This window comes from Harpia harpyja, chromosome 6 (genome assembly GCF_026419915.1).
Source record: "Harpia harpyja isolate bHarHar1 chromosome 6, bHarHar1 primary haplotype, whole genome shotgun sequence".
NCBI lineage: Eukaryota > Metazoa > Chordata > Aves > Accipitriformes > Accipitridae > Harpia > Harpia harpyja.
This window is the reverse complement of record NC_068945.1, coordinates 46,111,930-46,131,793: the sequence shown is the minus strand read 5'-3', so window position 1 is coordinate 46,131,793 and position 19,864 is coordinate 46,111,930. Positions and strand designations below refer to the sequence as shown.

General features: G+C 42.5%; 2 protein-coding genes across 4 annotated transcripts in view; one reads left to right on the top strand and one right to left on the bottom strand.

Moving 5' to 3' along the window:
• Positions 1–977: 977 nt before the first annotated feature.
• On the bottom strand, positions 978–3,105 carry LOC128142874 (collagen alpha-1(I) chain-like). Its single transcript, XM_052789527.1, has 3 exons — positions 2,395–3,105; positions 2,267–2,313; positions 978–2,136 (listed from the first exon to the last, which is right to left on the bottom strand). Exons 1-3 carry the CDS (start codon positions 3,103–3,105, stop codon positions 1,998–2,000), a joined length of 897 nt encoding a protein of 298 aa, XP_052645487.1. The 3' UTR covers positions 978–1,997.
• Positions 3,106–3,113: 8 nt separating this feature from the next.
• The window catches only part of WASL (WASP like actin nucleation promoting factor), a 53,706-nt gene continuing 36,955 nt past the window's right edge, over positions 3,114–19,864 (top strand). For 2 of the 3 annotated variants that reach the window (XM_052789524.1, XM_052789522.1), the window contains exon 1: positions 3,114–3,522. In XM_052789524.1, the coding sequence (XP_052645484.1) occupies positions 3,403–3,522 (120 nt within the window). In that variant the 5' untranslated portion in view covers positions 3,114–3,402. The remainder of the gene's footprint in view (positions 3,523–19,864) is intronic. The other variant, XM_052789525.1, reaches the window with a different exon arrangement.

The following is a 19,864-nucleotide window of genomic DNA, read 5'->3' as shown; positions in this document are numbered from 1 at the left end:
TCTCCTTTAAGCCTGCTTGTTCTTTGGTGTAACCGACTGTCTCTTCATCTTAAGGAGAGTAAGAAAACCAAACTGTGTGACCTAAATTCAGCACTGGGACAAAATCAAGATTTGGGAAATAGTGACGCTACTGAAGAAAAAAAAAAAATCCATGAGAACTAACTTCTTCTTGCATTTAGGTAATTCAGACTTTGATAAAACCTTCAAAATATGATTTGTAGTGCTAGAAAAATGAACTTTAAGTAGAAAGTTTTCCTCACCTTTTTACTGCATTCTCAATTGCAGAATGTTATTTCTGAAATTGTGTGAATATTTAAACTCTGAAACTTGAAGTATGCAAAATTACTGTAGAGGTCCACATTTAAAGACAAAATTCAGAGATACATATTTTCTGTCAAAGATAAATCTGACAAGGATAATAAAAACTGTTTATTAAATAAGTATAATATAAATCTTTAAAATCATTACACTTGCTTATATCGATACACATTATGTCACTTCCAATGTACTTCAGTACCTTGGTGCTATGAATTGGTACCCCGAAATGGAAAAATACAGCAGCTTCCCATAGAGGTTACAGACATCAGCAGTGGGTAACACAGCTTGAACCCTAAGGACTACAGCGAGAAATTCAGAGGAAAGCCTCGGATAAACAATGACAGCAATTTCCCTAAGAGAGGTCAGAAAGAGCACTGCAATTTCTTCAAAATATAGACAGGTAATTCTAGCTGGTGGCTTTGCTCAAGAGAACTGTGCTTGAAACTGGATGTTTTATGCAGGAATAACAGCTCTTTACTGACATTACTGCAAATGTAAATATCAAAGGCAAAAATCTATTTTTCAGTGGGTGCCTTGGACCACATACTGGTATCTCCATTTCCCTTCAGGACTCGATGCTTTGCTGTGAAACAAAAACAGAAACAGCTTTTGCATAATTAATGAAACACAGGGTCTGAAAATAGTCCTTTTTTCTTCCCTTTCCTGCCTACCCCTATTAAAAAAAGCAAACAAAATCCTAACAATGGAGCCTGAAGGTTAAAGGGCCCTCACGAATAGCTACCAGCCAGCTGGTTGAAGAACAGTATGAAGAAAAATGTATCACCCCTAACACCCAGAACCCTCTTTGAATGGCAAGATCTATACAATAAGGAACAAACAGCAAAAGATAACAGAAAGGAGAAAAAAAATCAAGGAACCTAAGCGGTCAGAGAGGGGAGGACAGTACCAGCATGTACCCATCCAAGGTATACTATATTTTTAGCTATTTATTTACACTGCGACCACCAACAGAGGTATGTAAATTTCCTTGAAATGGCTTTGGCTATAAAACAATTGCTTGTTTTATTAAATTAAAAAAAACCCCAAACACCAAAATACCAAGTGTCTTGTAAAGTGCTTCCATGTGTTTTATCTTTTTACATACATTTTCAACGAGCGAAATGCTGCCAATATTCTTTAGCTAGAATATTTCCCCTTCCACTAAAATATGCACATACTTACACAAGAAAGGAATGAAAACTGAAGAACCCAGGATTGCTGAAAACTACTTTGGAAGCAAAGGCCCAAGCCACTTGTGCGAGATCTGCAGATTGAGGAGTCCTGCATATGCACGTATTTTAAATTCTTTTTCTGCTGGAAGCTCAGGATTTTCCACAATATTCTCCCTTACACTTTTGGACACAGTTACAGGCTCTTAAGTACAGGGAAAAGGGCCTATAAGCAGAGCAGAAGGGGTTGCCATCTGTTCCCACCCGATCTTTTGGAAGATGTGAAGAGAAGTCAGTGCAGCTTCGTACAAAGATTTGTGCTCACAGGTTTTCCTCCTGTGCTTCTCTAGTTCCTTTCCGCCTGTGCTTCTTCAGTTCTTTCCTACAACACAAAGTAAATCACCACGGGGGGGACTGCTTTAGCACCTTCCAGATGGACAATGAATTTATCAGAAGATGTGAAGCCAACACATTCTTCACCTAACAACACTGAGAAAACTAGCAAGATGCTCACTTTGACATCTGGTTTTCACCTTTGCACACGAGAAGCATGAGCACGTCTTTCGTGCAGCTGAAAGCCAAGCTGGGCATAAGGCAGCCGTGCTCTGGGTCTTCAGGCTTTGGAAGGTCTTCAACCTCCATCCCACCGCTGTCACACGGAGAGAAGCAGGGGGAAGAGAAATCTAGCTGACAAACGCTGCTGATCGCATACATGCTTTCTCCTCAGCAGCTGACCCCCAAGAGCCTGAAGCACCCACTACCATTTTTCGGTATTTCACCTCAAAGTGTAGCAGCCTGCGTCAGGCAGGGTGATGGCGGACAGCCCCTCCTGCCTCCCTGCACACAGCCGGGCCATTGTGCCCCCCGCACGGCCAGCGCTGCGTGAACCACCCGTCCCACGCAACACGGTGGGCAGCAACACAACCGACCCAGCCATTTTTATGGCACACCACGGAGAAACATTTTCGTGTCTGCCACAGAAGGTGAGGAAGATTTTCGAGTTACCGATTAAGTCAGGTTTCACTGAAAATTTCAGGGTTTCCAACACACCCTCGTTCCCCGTCCCCCCGGCGTGAGGCCCGGCCACCCCGCGCACTTGCTCGGGGGCGAGCCTCCCTTTAGCCGACGGTGCCCCTTCACGGATTTCGGGACCTGTCCGCGCCCCGGGCGACCTCCCCCGCCGACCCGGCCTCCCCCCGCCCGGGCCGGCACGGCTCCACGGCCCCTCGCCCGCGCTCCCCCTCACGCCCTGCCCCGGCGGCTCCCACGGCCCCCGGGACAGGGCCGCGCCGGGCCCCGCCGTGCGGCCGCATCGCGCCGGGCCCCATCCTGGGCTACGCGGCGGCGGCGGCGGGGACGGCGGCGACCGCTCCTTCCTCTTCTTCTTCCTCTTTTTCTTCCGCCTCCGCCCAGCAGCGGCCAGGCCGGCCTGGCAGGTATTGAGGGGGCGGGCGCGGGCGGCGGCGCTGGCCAGCGGGTTGCCGCGGCGCGGCGGGAGCGGAAGGCGGCGCGCCCCCCCCCCCCCCCCCCCGCACGGCGCATGGTCGCGGCGGCAGCGCGCTCGCCGGCCTCCCCCCTGGCTGCCGAGCGCTGTGGTCTCGCCCGCCCCCGCTGCCATGTTGGATCGTGCGGCCGCCGGAGCCGGGCCGGAGTTGGAAGTTTAGCGCCTCTCGGAGGGGCGGGCGCGATCGGTCGCCGGCGCGGAGCGGCACCGGCGCGGCTGCTCCCCTCCACCGGCCGCCGGCAGCTGGCCGAGGCCCCGCCGCCCCTCTCCACCTCCCTCCTTCCCCGTCCCCGAGAGGGAGGCTCCGCGATGCGGCTGCTGTGAGGCCGCGGCGGCAGCGGAGGAGGAGGAGGGGGCCGCGGGCGCCAACGGTCGCAGGGCGGCGAGGGCAGCGCCGGGCCGGCCCCGGCCATGAGCGGCAACCCGCAGCAGCAGCCCCCGCAGCCGCGGCGGGTCACCAATGTGGGCTCCCTGCTGCTCACCCCGCAGGAGAACGAGAGCCTCTTCAGCTTCCTCGGCAAGAAATGCGTGGTGAGTCCCGGCCCGCGGCGGCGGGGAGGGAAGGAGGCAGGGGGCGGCCCGCGGCGCTCCCGGGCCGGGGACCCCGAGCCCGTCCCCAGCCCGGTCGCGGAGGGCCGGGGGCCGGGGCGGGCAGGGAGCGTGTGAGGACAGGCCGGCCGGGGCGCCGGGAAGTTGAGGGCTGCCGAAGTTTAAGCCGGCTCGGCCCGGCCCGCTCCGCTGCCCCGTCCCGGCGCCCGGGAGGGGGGCGGCCCCCGCAGGCCTCGCTCCCTGCCCGCCTCGCCCGCAGCACCCCGGGCGGTGGGAGCGGAGCGGGGGGTGCCGGGGGCAGTGAATGGCGACGGCCGCGGCCCGCAAAGCGGGTGGCGGAGCCCCTCGGCCGGCCCGGCCCGGCGGGGCTCCCTGTGTTGGGCCCGGCCTCGCCCCCTCCGCTGGGCCGGCTCCGGCTGGAGCCGAGCGCGCCGGGGCGGCTCCGAGACCGCTTCGAGGGCCGGTATGGGCTCCGTCCGTCTGCCGTACCCTGTCCTTCGGCACTGAATTGCCGGGGGCGGCCGGCGGGGCTCACCCCTGCCCCGCAGCTGACCCGTGCTCTACAGGGGCAGCTGGCCAGCAAGGGAACAGCCGTGGGACTCGGTGGCAAAAGTTCAGTTGCTCGACGAGGCTGGGGCGAGCCCCAGGTGCACCTGCGGTGCAGCAAAGCAGTGTTGATGAAGTTGTGGGAAGGCTCCTATCAGTTCTAGGCCTGCCTTGGATTTAGTCTGTGCTTTTTCCTAGCCTAAACAACAGGTTCATGTGTTCAAATGTGACAGAAGTACCCCATCTTTTCCTGTTTATATCTATCTATCTATAAGGCAACGTAGTGGTTGAAAGAAGCTGTAGTAAATGCGTTGCAAATATATCAGTGAGTTCTTTGTTTCCAGAACACCTTCTTGCATGTTAATATAAAACTGTATTAAAACTGTACTTATCTGTATTAAGGAACTACTTGAAGGCTTCAAAGGTTAACCACTTCCTTTAGAAAAGAAGCGACTTTTTGAAAAATCATATTTTTGGAAAAAAAAAAAAAGAAAAAATACTTCTTTTTAAAAAATTATTACCATTTGGAAGCCCCTGAAAATTATGTCACCTGGCTATCTTCTGATGCTTTGTGTCCAGTGCTTAGCTTACTAATGTTAGGCGCTGTGCATCTTGCTGTAACGCTATGAAGAGTATTTCATGAACTTAATATTGTGATTTAAAGCAGGATATCTGTGCAGTCATAGTGGTTCCACATAACTCTTTGGACTTTGAAATGGTAGTGTTGATCAAACTTACTGTTGCAAGAAAAGCATAAGATGCAGTACCTGAACAGGAAGCAGGTGATATTTACACTGGGGTGGGTTAAATAAGATGCTGTCACAGTGACTAAGTTAAATGGGTCAGAAGGTGTGACCATAAAGCATGCCTTTTCAAAAGTAATAGATTTGTTAAAAATACCTTCAATTAACTGAAATACTTTCAGGTGCACATTTCATATGTTTAGCTCCTTTGCAAAAAAGCCAAAAAACTTTTCTCTAAATTTAAAAAACAGTGCATGAATTTGTGTAAGTTGATTTTCAGTTTGTTTTTCTACAACTTGGATTTTCTTGTCAAGTGAACACGCTTTTCATTTTTGTTACTCTCAGCTGTAACACTCACCTACTCAAGTTCTCAACTTTTCTGCATAAATAGCGTGTTGAAAGCAGACTTTGGAGGTAAATATCTTCACAGTATCTGGGTGTCATGCAATTTGTGACAGGTTGGTAGCTTCATAGACGTGACTTGCTTTGTGTTTTTCTTGAAACTACACGTTCTTGTGATTTACACTGAATCTTGGGTGACTTTCCCATTGAGGTTCTTCTAATTGTGGGCCATTTTCTTTCCCTTTTCCCCCCAGCCCTATATGCTCTCTAGGTTAAGCAAAGGCTTATCTTACTGTAATTGAGGGTCTCTGCTCAATCTTGAGGACTTGGGTGTTGAAGCTCTAGAGGTATTTAACCAGGCTTTTTTGGCTTACTGTGTGTGGCATGAGCCAACAATGGTGACAAGTCAAACTTAATTCATGAACAGATTGAACATCTCTGTCCCTTGGAGGGTAGTGTCTATCAGAGAAGTGGAATGGGCACCTGGAGATGGTAACAGCCTCAGCTGTCTAACTTGAGTCCACAGTGTCTGTCTGTCAGAGCCCGATAGTACTCTTGATACTCTTGACCTTATAGCCTGACTCAGTGTTGGCATGCTATGCTGATAAATGCCTTTTTGCTGTCATGTACATGATATTTTATCTCTTAATATCCATGTTTGAGTTATTAATTAGTGAAACTTCAGACTGTAAATGCTGCTTTTTAAGAAAGGAAAATCTTGTGAGTTTCGTAGGATGCTACAAGCTTGCTTTCCCATCAGCTGAATTGTCTGTGCTACCTGGCTGCCACAGGTGGTGTTTCTGTCAGTGTGGGGCATGGATATGCTACGGGATGTGATGTGCATCTGCCACATTGACGTAATTTTAGGTTATGTTTGACTTGACCTTGTGTTTAGATCACTAGTGAAATGAATGCCAGAGGAACAGTTGAGAAATTAAGCTATGATCCTAGATACTCTTTTTGTAGTAATAATTTATAGTGCTCTTATGGAGGGCATAGTGCTGGTATCAGTCCTGAGGGGCTTGGTTAAGAAAGCATCTGGCGCTCTGGACCTGATTTATTTCAACAATCTTTCCTTTGACTCTGTTTTTGACTGATAACAAGGCAGTTACTTTGAAATGACATTGAGGATTCAACTACTCAATTTTTGTTCTATGGAAAAGCAAAGGAATTTATCAAATAGCTTAATTTTGATTGAGTACTCACAACCTATGAACTCTGATACTGACATAATTTCAATGGCATCTCAAGTAATGATGACTGGTAAACACAAAAATTACCTGGGAGTGGGGGAAGTGGTGAAGACCCATCACTGTGTGCGTGTTGCTGAGGCTGATATAATTTTCTGGACTACTACTGATACTTTGGGAATCTCACTGATTAGTAGGCAAATGTACATACAGAAGGTTACCGATTCTTTTACTCCCTTTTTTTTTCCCTGCTTGCTGAGCTGTAAAATGCTTATCTGCATCTATAAGCAATTAAAATACCTTTGTCCATGACAGATCAGGTTTTCAAAACCAAGCCACTGGCTTATAGTCAAAGCTGCAGCTATAGTTAGTTTGGCTGAAATATGATCCAAATGTAGAACTACTTGCAGTAGGTATCCAGCGTAAGGTGGTAGGTCTTTAGGATTTTCATTGTTGCTTAGGCATGTAACTAATTTTCATTCAGGTACGTGACATTTGTTATCTAGGTTGCATGTAAAATTTACTAGCTGCAGAAATTTTTCAGTAACTATTTTTTATCATAATGTAGAAATAAAAGTCTATGTAAACTTATGCTAAGGTGAGCTATGAGATTACTTTTGTGCATATTAATGAAATATTTTTGTGGTTATGCCAAACTTGGAAGTTTTTGCTTAAATCTGCTTCGTTATAAATCAGTCACTTCAGTTTTAGCCTAAGGAATAAGAATGATTTTTTTAAGGAAAAGCAAATGCTGGATGTCCCATTAATAATTTTTAATAAAGTACTTTTATAATTTGCATGATTAATATTGGTCAGTAATGTCACTGATGAAAAACTAGTTTATTCTGTAGAAATAATTTTATATGTGTGGGAGGCCTTAGGAAATAAAACATGAGAAGTGTGTACTTGATAACATTAGAAGTGGGTAATGGAGTATGGATATTTTGTACTGCTTAGAAGTGGGACTCGGCACTTGGATAACATGTAACGAGTAAGGCTGGGAATAGGTTGTTATTTGTAAGATCTTGCCATGGTTGATATGGTAAACAGAAACTGGTAAAGAATGCAAGAAGAAAAGTGAACTAAGGAAACTGTATTGGCTGCTTTTAAAGTACATGAGACCAGAATAAGATTGTATGTCAGAGCCAAAGGAAAAATTACAGTAATAGTTGAGATAAAACAAAATAAAAACCTGAGTGGCAGTTACAGCTCTTAATTGATAAGAATTAAAGGTATTACCAAGAAAGGACTTGTAAGTTTACTTGTGCATATGAAAACAGCATGAACTAAGAGTTGAAGGTGGACTACAGGTCTGAGTAATGGGCAACTTCATGTGGCTTAGAAGTGTTGGGACTCTTCAGTCTGAGTTTATGCTGCAGGCTGTACATCCAAAAAAGGTTGAGATTCTAGTTTGAAAAGCAGTTATCTCTTCAACAGATAGGAAGAACTGAGTCATCAGTTCAGTGGTGGTTATCTCATCTTTGCATGTGTTTTTAAGTGAGATGCAGAGGGAGAAGACAAAGTGTAAAGGATGGGGTCTTGTGGAACAGAAGAATATTGAGTGTTATGCCTAGATTTCTTTTGAGGTCTGTCCTGTTCTATCAAAAGACATGTAACAACTTCAGATGCCTCACTAGCATACACTGGAGTCACTTCCCTAAACAACTTGTCAGCAATGATCTTCACTTCTAGAGGGAATTACATTGGGTTTTGATGACTTCTGAACCAAACCTGTGCCTACAAAACTGATTTTCACAGGAATGGATCAGATCAGACTCTTCAGAGCAAGTGGCTTAGCCATCGTCTTTAAACTGCCTCCATATATCTACAGTAGGGTTATTTATCATAAAAGTGTTTCTCATGCTTGTTTTCCTCACGGCTTCCTATTAAGCTAAGGTAGTGAACTATGCTGTAAACAGATTATTCACCTGTGGATGAGAAAAGTTTTGACGCCCCATGTGAACACTCTACAAGGCATTGCATCTCGTAGCTGTATGTATTTGAGACAAAGCATCAATTGATGAAGTGTGGGATTCGGTTCAGGAGTAAGAGACAGAAATGTAGGTGTTAAAATCCCATCATTGTCAGGAGACATCAGTGGTTGTTACCTAAATCTGCTATTCAACTTACCTTAAGATAGAAACTTAAAATTATCAGCTGAATTTCTGTCTCTGCTTCAGTGACTGTAGTGGTTACATTTCTCCTGACCATGCTTGTAGCTCATGGGCTAGACACATAAATATGTGTCTTGACATGCAAAGTGAGTTGTGCTACAAATTTCAGTCATTGTATGTCGGTGTTACGAAGTGTTGTGTGTTGCTAAACAGAAGGTGGTCTAGTTATGTAGTCCTGGAACAAGTACCTCAATCTATTAAGGCTTCAGTGCTCTTACATTATCTTCTGAGCTACTTTGTGGATCTTTTATCTGTTTTGGAGGTAGTCAAGTGCCAAATATCTCTTAGCATCTCTGTGGTTAATCAGCTGGCCAGGTATACCACTCATGCTCTTGATAATGTGCTCTGGAATCCTATAGTGTACAGACGCAACAGGATGAAAACCATTTGTAGTCACAAGCTGTTGTGTCGTAACTTACCAGGTCTTCACAGCTAAGAATCAGGTGGAGGAATTTAGAAGAGCACAAAGTTTTAATGTAGGATTCAGGTGAACAGTCATGTTTTGACTACAAGATTTCCACCAAGATGTCCAGATACCACTTGTTTAGAACAGCTAAGAAGGAGGTAGTTTCTTGTTAGAGAATAAAGATTGAGTTTACTATTTCATGCAAATATGTAAATGGAAAGACTCTACTTTGTTCTTCCTTTAATGGACAATTGATGTGATTTCTCTCTATTATCTGATCATAAATATTGATTTGAATCTGTTATCACTGGAATGTTTGTGAATATTTCTTCTGGGGTTCTCAAGGGTTTAGTATAAGCCCAATTTGTAGCAAGTAGAGTGTATAAGATCCATCACATACCATGCAATTTCAGGGTAAAAAGGTGATAATGGAGAACGTTCCAACTTTAGATATCCAACCTCGTCTTTCAGAGGAGTTCTGGTACTTTTGCCTGAAAAAACTTCCATGTCTTTTCTGTAGAGTTTCTTATGACCCTTATTGCTCTACTGTTGGTGTCTCTAGTAGTGCCGGAATTAAGAACTTGTTTACTGCTGTCATTGGTGGGTGGTGGCTGCAGGTGCCAGCAACAGCAGCAATTGCCACTGGCAGCTCCTGGCTCAGTGCTGGAATGGGTGAAGCATTGAAGTGGTTTGTATATGATGAGTGTGTGTCAACTAGGAACTTTGCAGTAATTCGTTAACCAACATGACAAAAGGTTTGATTCTTTCATTGATCTTCTATAGGCAGAGCTGTCTGCACTAGAGATGGGGTTTGGTGAGCTTTTAAGTGCTCAGTTTGTCAGAGAAAGTTTGCTGTTCACTTAAAGCCATGTGGTAAGATTTATGGTGTCCTCTCTTCCAGTGAGTGTGTTTCATAGGCTTGTCTCTTGAGGAATCTTTGTAGTACAGAAATAAAACTTAGTATAGTGCAGGAGACTTAACGGTTTCATGACCTAATACCTCGATAATAAAATATAGGAAGTAAACAAAAATGTGTTATGGGCACTAGACAGAGTTGCGTATTGGTAGGTTAGAGTACAATTTCCTCAAGAAAGGTTGGCATTATATGTTACTTGGGCACAGAGGGATTTTTTTGATTGGCCAGTTTGTTTTGCCTGTAACAGTAAATCATACAAAGTGGCTTTAGTGGAACTAGAAGTATATCTTCATGGGTGGTTTTAAACAGCCCACTCTACTGGGACATGACGCAGATGCTGTACAAGATGGTTTTGTTTCTCAAGGTATTTGCTTGGGTACGCTGCCACACTAACTTCTGTGGCTTCCAGACATGTTGTTTATGCCTGGATAACCAATAAAATGGGCACAGCAGGTGTGCAGTTACCTTCAGGGACAGTTGCAGTTAAATTTGAAGATCCTGAAGTGTGCTGTGATCTCCACGTGACAGGAGCAGTGAACTAGAAGGGCCAAATGGAAGAAGAGATGTAATGCAAACAATCATAGGGACACTTTCTTAGAAAGCTGCTTGCTTGCTTAATTCTTGAAATTCACTAGTGTATTTTCAGCTACCCGTGAGTTAAAGGTAGACAATTTTCCTGACATCAGTTCGTGCTTATGCAGTGCATGACACTTTAGGCATCTCAAATTAGAGTGCGCGTGTTAAGAATATATGATTCTGGAAGAAGTTCATTAAATGAATTACTCAGTTCCTGTAGACTTAATGTTCAGTGGAGATCATTGCTGGCAAGGTAACTGTTGCTGCAGAGCTCCACAACATACTGGCAGATTTGCATATTGCAGCTCACCTTAGGCACTTGCTTTCATACATGCATCCCCACCTTGATGAGACTGTTTTCCCTGTACTGGTTATTTGGCTTTCCTTAAAATTCTCACTCTAAAGCAGCTTTTTTTCTTTGAAGTTTTCCGAGAAACAGTGTTAATGCATTTTCCAGTTCTCCAGGGTGTCTAGCTTAAAGCTGCAAGATCACGTTAAGGCTTGCTAATCAAGGTCGTGTTTCCATTTCTGTAAGATGGTTTCACACACCATTTTCCCCTTCAGAACTTCGTGTAACTCAGAATTTCCCTGCATTCATCTCATTTCCCTTTAAAGTGAATGTGTTATTTTGCCTTTACCTCCCTTAGTTAATTAGCCACTATGCAGGATCAGAGTGGTATAGTTATATGGGAAGATACCTGTGGTCACCAAGCATATTTTGTATGTGAGGGTACTGTGCCTGCTATTTGAGAAACACTGACCTAATGAAAGAAAACGTGGCTTTCTCCTCTTTGAAAAGCTAAGAAAACTGTATTTAATTATTTGAACTTTTAATTATGGAAAGGTAACTCTAAGTTTGCAAACATTTTTAAAAAATGCATTTACTTCAGGCGTTATTGATGATGGTTTTTCCAAAAGTTAGCCAGCACTTGGTGAGATTATTTTTACAAGAAAGGTTAAAATATGGGTTCCTACATGACATTCTCTTGAGTATTAAGTAACAAGGCCTAGTACTTGTTTTGCTGTCTAGGCTGAAGAACAAGAATATTTGAATATGGGAATTTGGCACTAAATTGTAAATGTTTTCTCCCTCCTCAAGGTGACAGCCTGGAGATTTATTTATCGGTATGTGATTTGTGGATAAGAAAAGAAATTAGTATTGATTTGTTGTATTAATATCTTTCTTGGTTAGGTATAAAGAGGTGTTTTACAACCTTCTTAGTACATTTTATAACAGAAACAGTAATTTATTGACTTAAAAAGAATCTTAGTTTCTATGTAGAAAATAAAGCTTTAAGATTTTTATACAGCAGATTACTGTAAAGTTGGTAATGATATTTTAGGAATCAATTTAACCACTATTTCTTTTGTAAGACCCATCCTGCTGATTTGCTTTAAAGTCCTGCACAGTGACCTCTGTCCTCTGAATCTTCTGTCTCAGCTTTCATCAGGGTCTCCTTGCACTTTCTTGTCACACATGCTCTTTTTGGTTTTTAACAAGTTTTCTGGCCTTCTGTCCCAGCAAAAGGGTTTCCTCCCCTTATTTCCTCTTTCCCCCTTGTACCTCAAGCGCTTCCAGGATCTTCTTTTTCCCTTCAGCCCCTGCATCCATAATCTGCACAAAGATCTCCATGTAGAAGTGTCTCTCCTCACCATTCTTCCCTCCACTCCCTTCCCCCCCCTCCCCTTCTCAGTTCCAGAAGTGCTTTGTTCTTGCTGATGAACTTTGTGTCTCATCAGATATGTACTCCTACCAATACCCAGTGCTGAGATAGACATGGCTTGTATTCTTCTAACTCAGCAGAGCATTGCACGAGGAAGGATAGGAGGAGAGGAGACAGTCTCTACGCCAGCCAGCTGCTTGCTGCTGCATACATAGAGTGCACTTCAGCTTGAGATACAGCCATTGGACATTTCTCTCCTATTTCATCTTCACTGGTCTGAAATCATTGTTAATGTTGCTATAGAAAAGAGAACTTTTGGTGGATAAGAGACAGGGAAGCAAAAAACAGAGTATGATATTCCCCAGGCTTCTTGCACTGCTCCACCCTCTACTGCTGCTTCTTCAGGGAGGACCAGACTCTCCAGTTTGTAAGCTGCTATATTAAGAAACTGTATACTGGAAGATACAGCTTCAGCAACTCTACAGGCTCAGATTTGAAACCACAGAATTGCTTAGTCCTGCTTTGACTGAACTGTAAGTTATTTCCTGCTCCTCTAACCATGTGACAGCTCACTCTGAGCACAGCTAAGATGTGGTCATTCTTTGTAAGTAGACATTTTTTTCCTTTACTCCCCCTCAGTCAGCCAAAGCAAATAGAAACATCACTTGGCTTATGACACTAAATATACACAAAGGCATCCAAATAGGCTCCTCTCTGTAAAACTGTGCTTGATTTTTGTGGTTGACTGAAAAGAGGAAGAAACTATGAACATCCTGTAGTGGTATGTGTTCTGTGCAATACCACAGGCAAAAGCTTCCCCTTGCATTTGCAAAGAAGGAAGCAGTAGTTTCTAATCAATAAAATGCAGGGCCGTTTTTTCTTTATTTGCCCTTAGTCTGTAGTTAAGAGTTTCTTAGGTATGAAATTCATTTTATAACTGGGTGTGCAGAATTCTTAGTGTTTTTTATTTTTAGTAACCTGGCAATTAACAGTTTCAAAAAAATACAGGTTTGGGGCTTAATTTTGTGCAATTTTATATCAACCAGTATTTTTTAGCCAAGTGTTATACTGCACTGTAAGCACTGTTCTCAGTTTGTGTAGCTGGAACTTTACATTCAAAACTATACGAGGTTTTAAAGTGTCATTGCAACAGAAAATGCTGGTTGGACTTGATCTCTAGAACTCGGTAGTGATTCAACAAACCACTTATCTATTTAAAAAAATAATTTATTTTAGTTTTGTCTTTGAGAGATTTATCCATATCATAGTCAGGTGCCAATATTTATATACTTGAGAGACTGTTACTGTGTCTATATCCCTGCACAGAGCATGCCCTTCCTTGCCCTAGTTCAAGTGTGTACAAGATGCAGCACACCTAGTTGCATTATGGTTTTGTTTGATAGGATGAATGGAGATAGATTCGGTGCTAAATGTTTCCCTAGGAGATGTAGATCTTACCTATTCCATGACATGGTTTTCACTTCATCTTTCTATGGTCATTTAGAAGGTCTCTCTTTCAGTGCTTCAGTTCTTCATTGAGACTTTTCCTTAACAGTTTCTTTGAACATCTCTAGCTTTTGCTGCCTGTAAACAACAAATCCTGTCTGTTCCTCTGCCCTCTGTTCTTATTGTTTAGATGAGGGTTGCTTATTGAACAAGCGTTCCTGCTGCTGCTCCAAGCTTCAAACTGTGTAACCAAGGGGTCCATCCCTCACACTGGCCATACCTGTCTGGACCATACCTCTCTGTCCCCAATAACCAGAACTGACAGGCTCAAAATACAAGATATCCACCCAGGGTATATTGAAGCTTAGTGGCAGAAGGATGCATCTTGTCCTTTCACCTCTGGTCTGTCAGCCAGCTGTGCTAACATATTAATGCTAACAAACTTAAGTAGGGCAGTAGCATTAACTCAGGCACTGTTCTGTGACTGTCTATGGTGTTTAATTTGTTGGCACACCTCCTGGCACAGGTTTGGGTAATGCTAGCTAGTACTCGCCCAAATTAATGAGCATGGTTTTGGGAATAGAATGGTGTAAACACAGTTCCTAACAGACAGTATGGGTAGGGCCATCCTTACCCAATTTGTGTTGTGTTGAGAGGAGAGAGAGAGTTCCTCTGTGCAGATGTGCATTCTGCTGTACCACTTGCCATCAGATCCAGAAGGTGCCCGTGGTCATAGTTAGTAATACCTGCGCAACCAGTGAAAGCTACCAGGAGACAAAAGCAACTGTAGTGCTGGGGATGGGGAGACAGAAGTCAGCTATCTGTTGTAGCGTTGTCAGTAGCATGTACATCACAGAATAAGGGTCAGCTCTGCTGCTGTTCTCGTAACTGTCCTTTTTGACATCAAGCCAGAGTCAAAGCTGGTTTTCTTCCCAACAACAAAATAGAATCTTGTCTCTCTGCTCCTAGAAGTTGCTTTTGGAAGCCTGAGAAAATGTAGGTGACTAGAAGTTTCCAGCAGATGAAAGTGTGCCTGTGCATGTAACAACCTACTGCAGTGGACAAATTATCAAGTGCATCTGACATATTATGAATGCAAGCTCATAAGGTTCCTGATCCTCTTCTCCAATTTCAGGAGAAAAAACATTTTGCCTTCTGGTAAGGAGATCCAGCTACCTTGTAGCCGTGCTTCTATAGACCGAATTAGGTACAGCAGGGGTGACCTTAAGGACTGCTGCATTTCACTTACTGTACTTCTTGATTACAGAGCACTGGCCTACCAAGAAGATGAATTCCTGTCTAGAGCTTTCTTTTCTGATGAGTAGTTTGTAAGTAATTTAAGAAAAGTTCTATGCGTCTTCAGAGACTCCAGGGATGTGCTGAAGTCTCTTGGAATCCTCCCTGCAGCTGCATTTTGGAGTGTTTTAGCAGTTTTCTGTCGGTTCAGATGCAATAATTTGTTTCCCACTTGAGCTCCAGAGACAGTTCTAGGGTGTGAAGTAGTGTAATTAATGATAGTTTGATCATCACATACTCTGTCTGTTCTGGTGTCTCACCTTAATCATTGGTTCTGTCTGGGATGTAAAGGTGTGAGCTCAGGAGCCTTTTCAGTTCTGTCTTCTACATACACTAGATCTGTTAGTGTTTAGATGCCTCAGTTTTGTAGACACCTATCTGAAGAGGTTTGTTTGTTTTGGGGGGTGTGTGTGTTTGTTTTTTTATGTTTTTTTTCTTTTCTTCCCTCTAGTGTCCTGTGATCTCCTCTTCCCCCTCAAGCCACATTTTTTTTCCAATGTTTCCAATTATAAGTTTCCAATGTTTCCAATTATAAGTCAGCACTGGCAGGAACTGGACCTGTGGTGATGCTTGGTGCTGTACAAGCAGTTCTCCCACAGCAGGTAGCCTTTGCTTCAGAGCAGAAGGGAGATAACAATCCATCATGGATTTAGAAGCTTTTAGTCTGAGTACTTTTAGTCTTAATTTCAGGATGGTGACTTGCATGTCAATTCTGGCTGCAATAATTGCTCTAGTGATGAAATGACGCAGTGCCAATATCTGTATCACTGAAAATAACTTCTCCAAGGTCGTCGCATACAGACAATGTCACTATGATGCAAGTCTGAATTAGCAAAGTGTGTTACATAGTTGGCTTATTCCAAATAAACAAACCAGCTGTAAATAAGGATGTCTGCCATGCATCATCAAGGCTCTTTTTTTCACTTCAGATGCTTTGGGCACTTCGTTGAAGTGCAGCACGGTGCCCTGGTTTGTGAAAGTAACCTGGTCCTGAAGTGAGGTGACTGACATGTCACTTCTTTGACTCTGGGATTCTTCAGAGGACTGTAGGGTTTGTTGCAGAGCTGAAGCTTTTACGTGGGGATTTAGAGATCTTAGTTCCACATCAGCTAATATAAAACTCTCAAGTTCTGTATCATATTGCATATCACATGGTGGATGGCAGAGGCTGCCTTCTGAAGTACACACTTCTGAAAAACAAATGTTCTATGGGACACTTTTATCAGTGAAGCTGGCTAGCCTTTCAATTTATTCTGTAAATCTGCTTCATCTTCTGTAAATAGTCCATGTGCTCAGGAGTGGATTCTGGGCTACCAAGAAATCAAGATTTTTCTCCCCCAGCCTTCCTCGAGGTCTAGCTGTGTTACTGGCACACCCCCATCACCATCTTCCTGTAAGAAGATCATCAGTGTTTGTACCGCAGTGTTGAAGTTTCTGGCAAACAATTTCATTCCTAAATCTTTTGAGGACCCAGTTTTACAGACTTTAATCTGATGTTCATAAAATTTACCATGCTGAACATCTAGCAACCTGTTAATGCATTGCTATTATGTAGGTCCCACTCCTGTGATAATTTCTTCTAGGAGACTGGAAGAGATACCCTATTTCTATAGTCATATAAAGTCTTTTGAGTAGGGTGTCATTTTTCTTGAACTCTTGTCTTAATCAGGTAATCAGCTTATTTTCTCTAAACTGTATACTCCTGGGACTGATACTGTCGTTCATATACTCAACATTAAGAGCTTTCTGTTTCTATGCTAACAGATTGAGGCTGTTCAGGTGCTTGGAGCAATTTATGTAGTTAGTTGATCACAAAGGAAGGGAATACCCATATAAAAACTGGAAACCCAGTGTCTGCTTTGACAAGGGGTACCTTCTTTCAGTCATCGGGGTTTAAGTTGTGCCAGTGCCTTTATGGAGGAATATCTCTTTTCCAAAGGTGTTACACATCTGAAAAAATTAATCAGTATGCCATTAATAACCTTTTTATTTTCTGTTTAATGGTTACAACCAGTATTAATGAACATTTTTATTCTGTTAGTGTGGTGTAACAATATACCTGCTGTCTTTATACTGTCATAAAAGCACTGCAACTTGTCACTGCATAAGTGGAGGTTTTCAGAAAAGTGACAAACACTTGACCTAACAGTAAGGCTGTTGCCAGTTCTCCTAAGCAGCAAGAACCAGTGACATTGAGCATGTTAGCCTCACTGTGAGCTCCAGAACAGACTCAGGGACTTGCAGAATAGTAGTTCAGAAACTGAAGCATGTAATGCTTCAAATCTAATGCTTGATTAGGGTAATGATACTGGCTGATTGGACTGCCAGTGCAGTACAGATTTATTGTTTTCAGTATTTCATTTTCACTGGGATCAAAAGCAAAGCTATCTTAAGATATTTTTCACTATTATTTTGGCTCAACTAGCTGTATTTCATTCATTCAGACAATACTCACCAAAAAGAGTAAAGGTCAGTTTCAGACCTAATCTTTCTTCTAAATGTTCTTTGAAATAGATATTTTCTGGTCCTAAGACTTCTTAAAATATCTTAAACTACTGTGTTCATGTTAAAATTATATTGTGGATTCTAAACTCTTGTATTGATCTAATAAATACTGATTTTCTTTATTGTAAGCTTTGTTTCCTACACAAGACCTAGTGTTACTTCAGTACTGTTGTAAGTAGAGTGAAATAATTTTTATATTATGTGTAAATTCAGGCTGGTATATACTATTAACTTTTCATGTAGCATATTTGTTATTGCTGCTGAATAATGTTCACAAGTTATGAACAGGAACACAGCAGTACTGGAGAGCTGATTATCTTCATTTTTTTTTGTGGGGATACTTTTGTTCTGACCCATCGAAACATATGAATATTTAAGAATGAGAACAACATCACTGCCTCTGTTCCTCAATTCTGCCTGTAGTTGCTCGTTAGAACTGCTATGTGTAGTACCAGCTCTGCGCTGAAGGAAAAAATAAGTATTGTGTGATTTAAACTGGTGACTGGACATGGACACCGAAGGGTTGAGTGCAGAGGAAAAATACATCCCACTGCCCTCTTTCTATGTTTTTGTTGTATAAATAAACTTTATCATTAACTGTGAGTAGATTCTTTACAGTTTTTGCTGTTCTGGTTATGCCCAGCAGAGTGGGCAACCTCATGATAAGTAACATTCTGGCACCTTAGGGAGATACAGAGGAAGAATTTTGGCTTCAGGGAAGGAGCTTTCTCATTCAGCAGCCCTCTGCATTTATTTTCAAGTAGTGGGTATTAAGTTCAGAAATGAAATTGTCAACTCTATTGTTAATATCTGAGTTTCAAAATTGTTCTTCATCTGAACTTTTTTTTTTTAAGTCCTAGCTTGGCAGAGGTCAGTTGTATCCATTTCTTTTTGCACCTTGAAAATTGAGTATTGCAAACTCAACAATTCCTTTCCTTAAGGTTTTTTTTTCATCAATAAACTACACTCAAATATTACCTTTGTACTATTCATTTAGATAATCCAAGGGGAGGGTGTAACAGAAACAAAAATTGTACAGGGGAGCTTTTCTTACGTAGTAGAAATTGAGGGTTTGTAATACCTGGCCTGAGAATTTAAACACAAATCTTGAGCTGCAGAGCCCATGCTACAGGATATTGTTCAGGGCGAGCTCCTAATGCAGTTTCTAAGAGGCATAAGTAGTAACGCCAAAAGCTAAACTAAAATATCTCTAGCATTTTTTATTAAGTAGCCTTAATCCTTTGTAAAAGAACCTAGATGTATGGGGTGATGATTCTGTGTCAGAACTAGTATAGAGTTCCTAGTTTTCAAAACTACTTTTGTCAGGTGATTATCTAGTTCCTCTGGTACTGCCAATGTCAGATTTTTTTTTTTTTTTTTTTTCCTTTTGGTGCATGGTCTTGTGATTTTCTCAGTCCTTATGTACTAAGATTTCAGGGGGGTTGCTCAGGGGTCAGGGTTATCATGGAAGAGGCCACTGAGAAACGCCAGGTAGGTGGGAAATTACTTTTGTTTCATAAAAATAATTTTCCTTTTGCCATTAAGTTTTGAGTCATGTGCCCTGTGCTCTTTATTCTTCCATCTTAAGAATCAAGTGTTAAATACACTATGTAAAAAGTAAGTGTGATGATGACTTACAAAAGCATTAGTTTCTTACAAAAAATTTACAGCTGTCGTTTGTGTAAAATGGGAGTAGGTGACTTACCTTAAGCCTGAGATTTGCACAGAATTAGCCATGTAAAACCACCATTCTGTGACACTGCTTCCAATACTACAATTTGTTTACACATGGGTGAATCTAAGTGGCTTTTGGCCTCCACAGTGCATTGGCAAATGCAGTGCTTTGGACCTACAAAGAAGCAGCCTGTACAGGCAGTGACAATTTTAACTGTTAGCTGTAATAAATGTCACTTTACTCGAGGCGCATCCCTCATGGTGAAAGAATCTCTCCATTTCCTTATCTAAAACAGTAAAGGGTGACCAGGCTATCGGTTATTAATTAGTGTTCATGCATTGGGGAGAAAACTAACACCAGTGATGGGGAAATTAAGCTGTCTTAACCTTTGCTATTAGCAGAGAAGATAATGTAGACACACCCCCCCACCCCCAAAATAATGGATTTCTGTCTGTGGCAGCATAATACTTTTTTTTTTTTTTTTTTTTTCTTCATCAGTAGTTCTCGAGGCACTTTACAGAGGTAGAGGTCTCTATCTCCATGTTACAGATGAGGAAACTGAGGCATGGGGGAGAAATAAATGCAAACATCACGCAACAGGCTGTTGTCAGAGCTAAATTAAAAATAGCAGTCTCCCAAACATTCAGCTGATGCTTTCACTGTTAGGTACCTCTTCTACTGCGAAAGAGCTTTTAGCGTTGCACCCCTGGAATGAGTTTTGAATATGGGCAGGGATTATATAACTGCTACATCTTCATGATATTTTTTTCCCATAGCATATCTACTTTTTAAGACTTATAACTGGGAATAACTTTATTCATAGCAGACTCAGTTGTTGGTATTAA